The sequence below is a fragment of the Barbus barbus genome (genome assembly GCF_936440315.1).
Source record: "Barbus barbus genome assembly, chromosome: 20".
NCBI classification, from domain to species: Eukaryota; Metazoa; Chordata; class Actinopteri; order Cypriniformes; family Cyprinidae; genus Barbus; species Barbus barbus.
In genome coordinates, this window is record NC_136748.1 from 21211290 (window position 1) to 21224843 (window position 13554).

At 35.8% G+C, this 13554-nt stretch overlaps 1 protein-coding gene across 1 annotated transcript; it reads left to right on the top strand.

Annotated features, from left to right (window-relative positions):
- Positions 1-15: 15 nt before the first annotated feature.
- LOC306886022 (phytanoyl-CoA hydroxylase-interacting protein-like) lies at positions 16-10212 on the top strand. Its single transcript, XM_079442874.1, has 5 exons — positions 16-582; positions 6388-6578; positions 6797-6971; positions 7249-7366; positions 8038-10212. The coding sequence occupies exons 1-5, from the start codon at positions 477-479 to the stop codon at positions 8573-8575; spliced, it is 1128 nt and encodes a 375-aa protein (XP_079299000.1). The 5' UTR covers positions 16-476; the 3' UTR covers positions 8576-10212.
- Positions 10213-13554: the final 3342 nt, after the last annotated feature.

The window sequence follows — 13554 nt, forward strand, 5'->3', positions numbered from 1 at the left end:
TGAGCTCGACCGCTTGAAGTGACGTCAGTGAGATGGATGGTGGATAAGGAGGCGGGAGCAGAGGTACAGGGGGTACACATAGAGTCTGCTGAAACTGAGAATTAACGGTAGTGTAGACCGTAATCTCGTTACATAACCCATCACTGTTAGTCCGTTCATTCGCGTTAATCCGTTTCTCCACAGAGCGAAAACACTTGTGGCGTTCGTCAGAGCGAGGGAACTCAGATGCATTTATGTTTTCTCAAAATGAGGACAGCTACATTAATTTTATTGAGCCACTAGAATAAAATAATCTTCCTTATATGTGTATATGTCCAGCAGTGCGGTGGTGCTGACGCGGTTTCCATCACAACGCCAGGGAAAAGAGAACGAGAGAGAGAGAGGAATCAAGGCGACAGAGCACAAGACTCACCTTATTTAGTTTCAAAGCCGAAGCTGAAGAATATTTCCAAAGATATTCAAGGGCCTCTGCAGACATGGAGGCGGCGAGTTTGGCACACGGGGCCGCGAGCCCGTTAAACCCGCGCAAGGGCATGATCAAGAACGTGAGCCTGGAGTCGCTCCAGCTGTGCGAGAGAGACGGTAAGAAACCGCTGCAACACAGACTTGGGGGTACAGGGACTGTAAACTTGACAGGTTTATCCACGCCCGTTCTCCCCTATTAAGAAACCTTTTTAAAAAACCATGTTTATTTTGAAATGTATTGAGCGCTTAAAGACTGTAGTAAATCGGGATTATTCATTGCCGCATAAAATAGTCGCCTGACACGTCCATGAAAAGCGAAATATGAGACATGGCAGGCTGCCTTTGTGTGTGCTGGCTGTGGTATCTGATAGTGAAATCTCTTCTGTCTGTGCGAGGCTTTCGTTTCAGCACCATGGACACTACCCTCTTGCAGTCAGATACCTTTTCTCTTGCAGGCTTGTTTAATTTTCATGTGGTCAGTTAAACTGAAACCAACAAACTGGTATTGTAAACCAGTAGAGAAAATAAAATAAATATCAAAATAAAATAATCATAATAATTTCAAGAGCCCTAAAGCAGTAAAGTATGCTGATGTGGCAGGGGGTGAGGCTTTTTGACAGTGAGAGAGCTTCTATATATTTGTTTAATTTTATATTTTATATACATGTATTATGTAAACATATATAAATAATTGTCAACTTTATGAATAACTCATAATATAAACATAACTCAGGCTATAACACTCATATTTTGCAAGGTTATATTTCATGTTATGCTTTGTATATATAAATATATATTGACAATTGTATATACACTATTTAAATGTATCAACATATTTAAGTGTATTTATGTTTAGGTTAAAACTTCATACAATACACACAAATTACTTAATGTTACTTTTTGTTTTTCCTATATTTAATATATGTTATGTATGTATATATATATATATATATATATATATATATATATATATATATATATAATAACTCAATATATTTTGCAATATAAATTATGATTTGTAAATACAAATATATTTACAATAAAATATATAAACTCATTTCTTGAATCAGTACAGATGAGTTAGTGCTCTCTAAATGTATTTAGATGTTTACAAGGAGCATCAGACATTTTTAGCAGCTTCATGTTGGCAGAAGGTGAAGTCAGGTGCTTTCACACACCCATACACACACACACACACACACACACACACACTGAGCGGACACACATTGGGAGGAACCTGCTCTGGCTTTTAAAGGTATACAGGCTTGATATAGAGGCTTTCTTGAGGATACAGTGTTTGCCTTTCATCTGTTTCCATCTTATTTTGTTTGAGTGGAATTGCAGGCCTATAATAAATGCAAATCCATTTTAAATGGCGGAGTCATCTTTGTCTTTTTAATAAGCGTTACAACCATCAGTGTTTCAATAGTGAGTGTATGTTTGAAAATGTCAAAATGTGTCATCCTATTTAAGAATGACTGATGCAAAAAACTGCAAATACGCAATTTGGCAGGCTTCAGAAGAATGCAGCGTTCCTCTAAGGCTAGCACAATGACTCACCAGGTTTTTGAGAGGGAGGCAGAGTTTTTTTTATCTTCCCTACATGAATGTATTTGAATCAGCATTAATTAGCCTGAATAGATTGCTGTGCTGGCAGCACAGTACCTCTAATCTCTTTGAGTTATTTACACATCAGCACTCGTTTGATTTTGTTTAATTGCAAAAAACTAAGGGAGTGCATAGTGCACTGTTTTTGAGGTACTAATTGAACTCTCTAATTAGTTAGCATGAGTGTGCTTCTCAGACATGAAGGAAAACATTCTCTTTAAACATGGACCAAACTTCTCATCTGTTCAGCTGTCCTAACCAGACACAGCTGTATCTGCTTTTAAACATCCTTATTTAAGATCTTTGCAAGATGATGTTTTGGATATTTGTTAATCTAAAAACTGTGCTGTAAGGGATTATTTCAGTTAAAGTGCATTCAGATGATGATTGAAACTGCTAGCGTTGGCTAATCCTAACCCATCAACTGAGTGCCGGTGTAAATATCTAAATCAGATTAACTAGAAACCTGAATTTGTTCCATGCAGGACTTTTAGCAACCTTGGGGATTCCTGACTGCAGCCTGTAACACCTGAACAAATATATTTAGAGAAATGTTGCACAAATAACATAAACGGTTTAAGATGTTGTAGTGAGCCTTTCTAGTAAGGACCTGGATTTGTAATGAAGCGGTTGTAGATTTGATCCCAGTTAGAGGCGACCAGTTAACTGTAAACTTTCTGTGCCCTTGAGCAAAGGATATGACATGAGTATACAGATGCAATATGAAGGCTAGGCTATGATGTATGCGATGAGTGAAATATAAGAGAATTAGCAAATGTTAAACTCTCTAAACTATTCACAACTGTTTAAAAAGAAAAACATCAAATTCCCAGCTAAGGAAAGACAATTGTTTTTAATTGATATTGAATTACAGACAGCACATGCTTAATTAATAGGTAGACTGCTTGTAACATCATGCCTAATTAAATGGAAATGTTTAATTCTGTATGATTTAGTGCTGTAATGATTATATGTTGCTTGAGGCTTGACTTAAGTTCATTTTCCGACCCCTAGAGAAGCTGTGGGCTCATAAACTAGAAAACAGCAGCCTGCTGTATACCATTTTATTATGTGCACAGCGCTTGTTGTGAGCTCTGCAGCTCATCTTGGCAAAACTTAATTGCAAAGTAAATGTGTTGTCTTTATTGCAGGCGGAGAGAACCAGATTATGCTCAGAGCAAATTTTCCCACACACTTTTGGAGCTCATTTGCCAAGAGAATCATGTAGAAATATGATTTTTTTACTCTTATTAGGTAAATAAAATAGCATACAGACTAGCAGATAAATGTTTAAACCAAACTGCAATCTTCATTTCTATTGATTATTAATAATAATATAAATAAATAAATATGAAAAACATTGTTATAGTGAAGATTTATCAATGCTCAATATATAAATATATTCGTATCTCTTCAATTTTTACTATAACCATGTGCTTGCTTCCATAATTTTTAACATATATAAAGTTTTAGACTATAAATGACACCATAATTTGTAATTAATAATAAATTAGCCTGGGACTGAAAACTGTTAAAAATGTAAATTTACTGCCATGCACAGCTTGCTGTTCTGCAAATGACAAGCGTGTATATTAACATGCAATTCTGTGTGCATTTTGGAGTGCATCCAGAGCTCATTAAACAAACTCTAAACCCTGTAAAGCATTCTGCCATAATCCAGAGACATTTGCAGTTTGAACCTGCAATCTTGCTCTGTGTTGGAGCTCATACAGGAGAAAGGTATTGTTTTTATGCACAGGGACCAATTCTATTTTGTAGTCACATGTTGCAGTGCTGTTTGCCCACATAAAGACCTCACTGTAGTTTTGGATTTGTGAGTGTGTGGTTTTTCTTTGGTTTGATTTGCAGTCTCTGTACAGTCTGGACATTTCTATTTATGCACGATAAACAAAAAGTTTTATCTGTTAGCTTTTCTGAGAAAAAAAGTTTTTCTATTTAAATGACATATAACAGCTAGAGACTATGAAAATTATTTATTTTCCAGCAGCTCTGACTTTTGTTTACGCTGATCACTGTGCTTCTGCCTGTCTTCCTCTTTAAACTATGCTATATTGATTAATGGTCTTGATTTGTTTCCATGGAAACTGCTGTCTTTGTTAAAGCTTGTCGAAAGACCTGTGGGTGTGTTTTGAAGCTGGCACTAATGGAAAAGAGATGCGTACTGCTGGTTTAGTACTTGTTTTTAGGTTTTTTTTTTTTTTTTTTAAATAATGATTCTTTGACTAAAGCTTGGATAAGATTACATCAGCATTGGCTGGAAGTACAGTTGTTTGTGTATGCTAAATGTATGCAGCATCAAACCAGTTTTTTAAAGCGTGAAGGAAAGCAGATTCTGTTGTGATGTCAGCAGATAGACACAGGACACAGAGGTAAGTGGAATACAATCAACAGGTTTATTGAGTAGTAGAGAGGAATGAGATGAGCAGAATATCCAGGTAAGCAGGCGGGGAATTTCCGGGGGATCCGGAGGTAACAGTGGAGTGTGGAGACGGTGGAGAACTGGAGCGGTGGAGAACAGGGATAGGAACACTGGAGCAACTGGTAAGTAGACAAAAGGTAAGCGGTTCAGGTTAGTCAAAATGGAAAGCTTGAGACCAGACAGTGAGTGAACGGGAGGAGTGCAGGGATATAGTGCTGCTGATTAGTGCTGACAGGTGGCGGTGATCAGAAATCAGGGGATTGGGATCTGGTGAGTGTCGTTGGTGGAGACTGTGGTGACTGTGGTGACTCTCTGACAAGTGAGAATATGTCAGAAAAAAAGCAGAAGTTCATAAACTGACATCTGTTGTTTGTGTAAGGGAGGCAGTTGGCAGAGGCAGGGTTTGGAGAGCTTCTTCTGCCAGAGCCAGTGTTGTGGGGGACTAGTGTAGTACAGGAACATATCTATAACTCAGCTGAACGTTGTGAGTACTATTATTTTTAATTTCACTATTTTGTTTATATTTCATAAGTGCAACTTTATTTCTTATAATTGTCACTTTAATTTCTATAATTAGACCTCATATCTCACAAATATCGCTTTTAGCAACACAATGTGACTTATTTTAAAATTATTACTTTATTTTTTACAATATTGAGTTTATTTCTTATTTTGAACTTTATTTGTTGTAATTAAAACTATTTACCATAATTGTGACTTTTTTTTTTATCTCACAATTACATTTTGTATTTTGTAAGACAGAAACAGACTTTCACAGGATTGTTCTGTGGTAAATAAAGCAGAAGAGTTCTGTATCAAAAATACAATAAAATAGCAATTTTTTCTCTTATCGTGTCATCTTCTGACGCTCCAAATTCACAATTTTTGCTTTTTTGACTGAGTTCTGTAACAAACTTATCAATCTGCATTGCTCATGCATAATGCATGTCCAGAACTGATGTCTCTCAAACACCACATTCTTTTTAGGTGTACAGTAGTTTCTGAAAGCTTCCAAAAGTTTGTATACAGTCACTTCTTCTGGTGCTTCTTTTGCAATGTCAAAAGTGTTGTAAATCTCTAGTGCCTCCTCACCTAATTAGTGTAGTAGGACTGCCACTTGAACTGTCACACTCTTTTTAGAGAGCTCAGCTGCCGTCATGTACAACACGAACCTCTGCTCCCATTTGCACTTGCAGTCTGAGTTACTTTAATAAACTATATGCAGCCGCATATACTACATTAGCAATCGAGAAAAACTGTAATATATCCAAACTTTTGAATGTTAGTATAACCTCAGTGTTCAGTCATTTATTTAGTGGTAATTCATTAATATTCAGATATTTATCCTCCAATAAACCTAGATCTTTTGTGCTGATTTTCCCATAATACTCTTAAATCCATATTAGAGTAATTTCTTTCCAGACGAATATGTCAGCAGTAGTAAAGAATTCAGTTTAGGAGAGAAAGGGCTCAGTGTTTAGTGAACAGTGAGCTGAGGGTGCTTATTGTACAGTAAAGCTTTATCATGACCCTATTCATGGTTTCAAGAGGTGGTTCAATGTTCACTGTGTTCTGTGTGTGTGTGTGTGTGTGTGTGTGCCATTAAGGAATCCCACATTCCTGTTGAGCATTTCTAGACACTAAGAAAACACAGTGCCCACACTGTGTGATTGTGTATGTGGGTGAGTGTAGCTGTGTTTATAGAGGAAAACCTATAATATTTAAAAAACTTAAAATATTTCAAACAAAACAAAGGATTTTAGACAATATGCTTTCTTTCTTTCTTTCTTTCTTTCTTTCTTTCTTTCTTTCTTTCTTTCTTTCTTTCTTTCTTTCTTTCTTTCTTTCTTTCTTTCTTTCTTTCTTTCTTTCAGGTAAGGCTGAGGATCCCGGAGTTGTAGAAATGGAGTTACCCGTTGCTCGCAACATCAAGATCAGTAACATCACCTGCGACTCCTTTAAGATCTGCTGGGATATGGACCCTCACACCACAGAGAAGATCACACATTACTTCATTGATCTTAACAAGAAGGAGAACAAGAACTCCAACAAATTCAAACACAAGGTACTTAATGATTCAGTTCACAACTCAAATGATTTGAATTATTCTGCATAGTCTTGAGTATTGCCTGGGGTTTCAAAGTTTGTAATAGTTTATAATACAAATGGGCTTTTTTTGCCTTTTTATGAGAGTGTTAAAGCTAAATTTTGTTCTGTTTTTCATTGTCATAAAAAAATTAGTCATTAATTAGTCAATTCATTCCTTGATGACTCTCTGTCTAGGATGTGCCTACGAAGCTTGTTGCTAAGGCAGTCCTGTTGCCCATGACAGTGCGAGGCCATTGGTTCCTGAGTCCACGGACAGAATACACAGTTGCTGTGCAAATAGCATCCAAACAGACCGATGGAGACTACGCTGTATCAGAATGGAGTGACATTGTTGAATTTTGTACAGCAGGTAAATCACCCACACACACCCATACAGATAAAAAAGAATGTAAGACAAGACTGTACAGCACATTTGATACTCTAAGGTAATTAAAAGTGCTTTAAATTGGTATTAAAAGAGAGAAAAAATATAAATATGAATGGGGAAAAATGCGTTAAATACCTATATACCAATAGGAGAATAAAGATAAGAAAATTAAATGTTGTGCTGCTGATCAGATTTTTATGCGTTTAACAATACTAAAGAAAATTGATGACAAATAAAAACATTTCCTTTAATTTTCTAGATTATTCCTCAGTGCATCTGACCCAGCTGTTACAGAAGGCTGAAGTCATTGCTGGCAGGATGCTCAAGTTCTCCGTCTTTTACCGGAATCATAATGAGGAATACTTCCAACACTGCAGGTGATTCAGAAAAAAAGTGCCTCAGTAAAAAATGCTAAGGATATGAAATAGGGAGGGAAAAGAGAAAGTAATGCTGGTTGAGGAAGACAATGACTACTGCTGACATTCAGATCTGCATTAGAAAGCAAACAGCTCCCTCTTGTGGAATCATTTCCTCATTAATTAGCTGGGTTTACGTTTTCTTTTCGTGAACTGCATTTATATTTTCTCTTACACTAATGTTCAAAAATTTGGGGCCATTATGAAAGGGGGTCTAATGCAATTCCATGAATTCTGAGTTATTTACACTGTTAAAGAGTTGAATTCTCATGCTAAACATGGACAAATTTTCAAAAAACGATTTGGACATATGATAGTATTTCTGTGCCAAATGCACTCCTTCTTGGTTCGTACAAGTTTCGGGAAGTACGTTTTTTTTTTTCAATCGTGGCCCTTTGTATCATCATGAAGAAATTCATACTTTTATCAGCACAGATTCTTTAAATTGATTATAGGCAACAATACTATTTTTCTGTATTTTTTAAACAAATAAATGCTGTCTTAGTGAGCATAAGAGAGTTCTTTCAAAAACATTAAAATATCTGACCACAAAATTTCGAACAGTAGTGTAATGACATAATGACACGTGAATAAAGAATTTTAGAAATTCCTTTTTTTTTTTTTTCTCATAGAGATGTTCTTGGAGGTCGAATGATGCCCTCGGTAAAGGATAACAGCGGTAGTCATGGTTCACCTCTCAGCGGTAAACTAGAGGGGATCATCTTCAGCTGCAACACTGAGTTTAACACCGGTCAGCCGCCACAGGATTCCCCATACGGCCGCTTCCGCTTCCAGATACCCGCCGAGGTTCTGTTCACCCCTGATACACGGCTCTACTTCGGGGACTTCTACTGCATGTACACTGCCTATCATTATGTTATCCTCGTCCTGGCTCCCCGGGGCTCGCGCGGAGACCTTTACTGCAGAGATCGCCTTCCGGAGCTGGATGTGATGAACAACCGCTTTCTGACACGTGTTTGTGGAGAGGATGGGCGGGTGGTGTTTCAGCATGCACAGGATGTAATTCTGGAGCTGATTTATACTGAGCCGGTGCCGCTGGCACAGGGGACTGTCTCTCAGATCAGTGGCCACCAGTTGATGAGCTTGTCAACTGTGAATGCTAAGAAAGACCCCAGCTGCAAGACCTGCAACATCAGCGTTGGGCGCTAACTTGGGCAAACATTCACACACAGACCCAGTTGTGCATATAACAAGAAGACCTCCTGAACAACATTTCAATGCTACGTTACAAAACAAGATACAGATGGCCCCAGAATCCTTCAGATATGCCCATGTGGCACTCATAGCCCTTTGGGGGGCCTCACAGACCCCCAGCTAATGCTAGAAAATGATATCTTTGCTCAAAGAACTGAGAAGTGTTAAAAAAAAGTGCAAGAGAAAAAATAGAAAAGAATAAGACAAAAAAAAATTATTTGAGGCAAAAAAAAAAAATTCAAGATCTGAATTTAGAAAAAAATTGAGAACAAAGAGTAAAGCTACATTTCCAAAACCTTCAATCCCACTGTGAATTTTTAATGTGTTTTTGGTGCTTTTTCTGAGCGATATTCAGACCCCTGCTCTGTTTATCTCCAAACAATTTGTGACTTTTTGTTTTAACACACAGTGACTCTCAGACAAGGATGCCTTGCTCAGTTTCCGCTGAGGCCGTCAAGCTGCCCGTGTCTCTAATTTTGGACTTGTACTGCATGAAGTCTGATCCTTTAAGCATCTACATGCCACCTCAGCCTTTAAACCTTCTATATGGGGATCTTTTTCTTCATTTACACAGATCCTGTGGTCTGCGTGTCCATTGAGCCTCTATTCACCCTTGCCATTTGCCTCTGAGAACTTCTACCGCATGTATACTACCTATTATTACATTATCCAGATGGATGTGACAAAAAACAAATGCTTTAAGAGTTTTATGCCAACTGATCCCTTAAGCACCTACATGCCACCTCAGCCTTTAAAACTTCTCCTTTATCCTCAGTCTTTTCATTTTCTACTCTGATCGCAGTTCTCCTTTAACTTTTCTTACTTATTAAACATTATTTTGATGTTCTTGTTTTGTTTTTAGAGACTGTGTGATGCAGTATTGATGGTGTATGATGATTCCTGATAGAACATCAAGCAGTAAGTAGAACTGATTTGTATAAAACATATCCTAAACATATCCACTGCAGGACACAGCTATGTCCAGGTTCTTGAGGAGTTTGCACTGTTCTATCAGAGGCCTGATGGTTTCGTTCTTGTATCCTCTGGTGGTGAAAAAGTTCAATTTCACAGATGCATGCCTAAGATTTTGTGCTGTACTGGATCTTAACTAGTTACTTGCTCCTTAAGATCCAAAAATAGAAGCCAATCATAGCATACGTGGATGCACAATGTTTATTTTTCATTTTTTTGAGAACTTTTAGCTGCCAGTATCCTCAAATCTAAAGTCAACATGTAGCTTTTGCTCAAAATAAAAAAAATAATTTTATTTAATTTTTTGTTCATTATGATAAATTCTACACTGTATGTACTCATACTGTTCAAACGTTTGGGGGCATATATATTATATTTTCAAATGTAATTTATTCCTGTGATGGCAAAGCATCCATCGAATTTTCAGCATCCATTACTCAGTGTCACATGATCCTTCAGAAATCATTCTATATGCTGATTTGGTGCTCAAGAAGCATTTATACTATTATCAATGTTGAAAACAGTTGTGGAAACGGCAATGCATTTTTTCAAGATTTTTCAGCATTTATTATTTAAAATAATCAATTTCATTATTGTAATTTTAAATTATTCATTTCTTTAAAAAAAAAAAAAAATCTGACCAACCCAAATTTTTGAACAGTAGTGGAAAAAATTAAAGCCCAGTCAGTGTGTTTTGTGTTTCCTGGGAGTTCTGAGTACATATGAGAGTGTGTGTGATTGTGTTTCTCTGCATGGTTTGTCTGTATAAGTAAGTGTGTGAACTGTTTAGATTCGTGTGTGGTGTGTGTCAGCTGGAAATATGACTGTTTGACTGATAAAGCAGCACCTGTTTGCTCAGTTCAAAAATTTGAACTACTCTTGTCTTTTGGCAGAGGAAGTCTGTCGTATCTCTGTGCACTTCATTACTGAAGAAGGGATGCAAAAGGAACAAAAAAACTGTTTATTGACTCTCTACACATTCATGACGTTTATTGCCTTACTCTGATCTTACTCTGTAGAAAATGTTAGTTCAAATTTGGACTCGTGCACAGGACAGTAACCCAAATCAAGTTTTAATTGTGTGAATGTGCCTCAGATTGACAGACATGTTTAGTAAATATTGTTTTTCTTGTTGCCATGTTTATGAATACCAAATGTGACTGTTTATTAAAGATCATTCCGAATGAGACTACTGTGTGTGAGCCAATCTTTGGGAAATCTTTCTATAAAAATTACCTGTTTTCTCATGCACATGCTTTTAAATTTAATAGGCTTTAAGTATTTTAGTTTGTAGGTTTCAACTATTCAGCTCATCAATTAAAAGCTTTAAAAAAACAAAAACAAAAAAACAGGTTTATGTTCTATTATTTTTGGAATTGAAAAGGTTTCTGGTATGTCTAATTTTGGGGGGTTACCAAAAAGAGTACAGTGTGCTGAAGAGTGCCTGTGGTTAGGTTCACAATATATTATTCTTTATATATACAGTATATAAAGAATTTAATATATTGATTATTCATAAGGAAATCAAGGAGGTTGGTGGTTTCCACTAGTGTACTAGGGCAGAGTGAGAGCTCAGAAAAACTGTTAACTGGAATTAAAACACTACAGTGGCGGAGCCAGAGGGTCCAATGAAATAAAAATTGAATTAACTTCCGATCCATGATGAATGATACACTACAACTTACTAAATGTATGCCTCATGTAATCACTCAATGAGTATATCAACCACAGAAAGACAGAAGCTTGAAAACGTCACATAGCAGAAAATCCATTCACTGTCCATAAACTAGAAAAACGTAGGCTACACTAGAGAGAAGAATTGAGCAAAATTTACATTTATTATATATTTACTCATAATTGCTCTTTTTATTATAGTTAATAAAAATGTATACAGTGGTGACCAAAATTATTAGAACTATTTTCACCAGCTAAAAAGGTTTTTCAGTTATTTTTATATTTTGCTGTAGTGTGTCAGTAGGAATTACCAGTTTACTTTTCCAAACATTCGTTTTGCCATTAATTGCAATAATAAAGTGAACCATTTAAAATGACTTTATATTTATTCCTTTTCAATTTAGCACAAAAACAATTGCTGTGTGTGTGGACTGTGTTCCTGTCACATAAGAGTTCAGTCACTAACTGTGTTGCCATCTACCTATTTTTTTTTTTTTATGTGAAGTTGGAATGCTGGATGGAAATGCCAAGATGAGCAGAAATTCTAAAAATGTGCACAAAAAACGTATGTGCTCATTTGAGACGGATAGTGTTTTTGTACAATAAAAAGTTATGCGCATAAACTATGATGGAAACACATTTTACATAAATCCCTTGGTGTGCAATAAAAACCTCACATGCCTTTGCCTCAATAGAGGATGTGATTGGATAACTGGACTCATTGTAATCATTAGGAGCTGGTTGTAACATTTTTAATGAACTGTTACAACTATCCCCACCCCAAGCAGCCATAACATAGCTAACTGTTTTAGCATGTGGGGTTTAAGTTAGCATGAATGCAAAGCATCAAATTAAACTAGAGAAACAGCTACTTCAGGTTATGTAAGTCAAAAGATTGTATCTACAACACAATGATTGCTAGGCAAAAAATAATCTTATTGAAAAATAGTTTTCTTTCCTGAAAAAGTTTTTTGGTCATAAAATCTACAATGTTGCTCACATTCACATGCCACTTGTCCTGTAACATTAAAAATGTGAATGGAGTGTATGATATTGATAACACAGCTTTTTTCTGACTTATCAAACTGACCGTGTTACAACTAACCCCGTGTTACAACACTCCCCGGTCTCCCCTACATTTATATATTTATGTGCAAAATAAAAATACCCTGCAATTGTACTTTTGGAATACTAAACTGGTAAAATTAAAGTCGGCTAAATTGGAACAACTAATTTTGTACTTAAGGCACTTTAACTGTGCTGAAGTCCAACTAAAGATATACTGAAGTATATTTGATTGTGCTAAAGTGTACAATCAAATAATACTTCAGGTACACTTTAAATATCTTTCATTTAAAGACTGATATTATATTACAGAGATCATACAATCCTTATTAATAGTGATAGTAAAACACATTTTAGGTATAATATTAAGAAATGTGCATTGTGCAATAAAGACATACTCCAAATAAAGATTACTTATAATTTTATATGAGCAATTGATATGCCAATAAATATGTTAATGTATTTGAAGTATGAAATAAATGTATAAATAAACTAATTAATTAATTAGGGCACCCCTGCCCTAGCCTATATACCTTAACTTATAAAATATTATATGCTTGCATATTTAATATGTGAAATGATGACTGATAATATATACAGTGTATATGTAATGTGTGTTAAACTGTCATTGTTGCTGTATTGTAATAAACTGATTCACTGCATTAAATCACTGAAAATAAACAGTATAAACATGATTAAGCAGAGATTTCAACGAGGGGGGTAATAATTTGGCAGGGAGTCGAAAATGGACGTGTAGCTTAGATTTGAACTAATCTTGAATACATAAAAGGTGTTGTGTTTTTCCATTGGTTGTGAGATGACAACCATATACACGTGAATTCATTTAAATAAGAACAGTGTAGAATTTAAACACACTGCTAAATTATACAGATCGATTATCGTATTTTACCATAATTTATAGAAAATGCATTATATGTGTGCCTTTTTTATAGGCATAGAAATGATTTATGAATGCTGTCCTCTACCGGTCACTTAAAGTTTCGCAAGAAAAAAGTTTAGCTAAACTGTAGAGTCCAGATATACGTCTCAAAAAATTATAATGTCGTGAAAAACTTTACATTTTTACATGTAATGAATCTAAAGTATATATGAAAGTTTCACTTTTTGAAATAAGTTACAAAAAAAAATCATTTTATCACGATATTCTAATTGTTTGAGATGTTTTCGTCTGTTTTAGGCTTGCTTCCTCCAGCTGTGTCTTC

Coding starts and splice junctions, on each gene's coding strand:
- LOC306886022 (XM_079442874.1), top strand. CDS start 477: ATGGAGGCGGCGAGTTTGGCACACGGGGCCGCGAGCCCGTTAAACCCG. Junction 6,579..6,796: donor CCAACAAATTCAAACACAAG/GTACTTAATGAT, acceptor CTCTCTGTCTAG/GATGTGCCTACGAAGCTTGT. Junction 7,367..8,037: donor GAATACTTCCAACACTGCAG/GTGATTCAGAAA, acceptor TTTTTCTCATAG/AGATGTTCTTGGAGGTCGAA.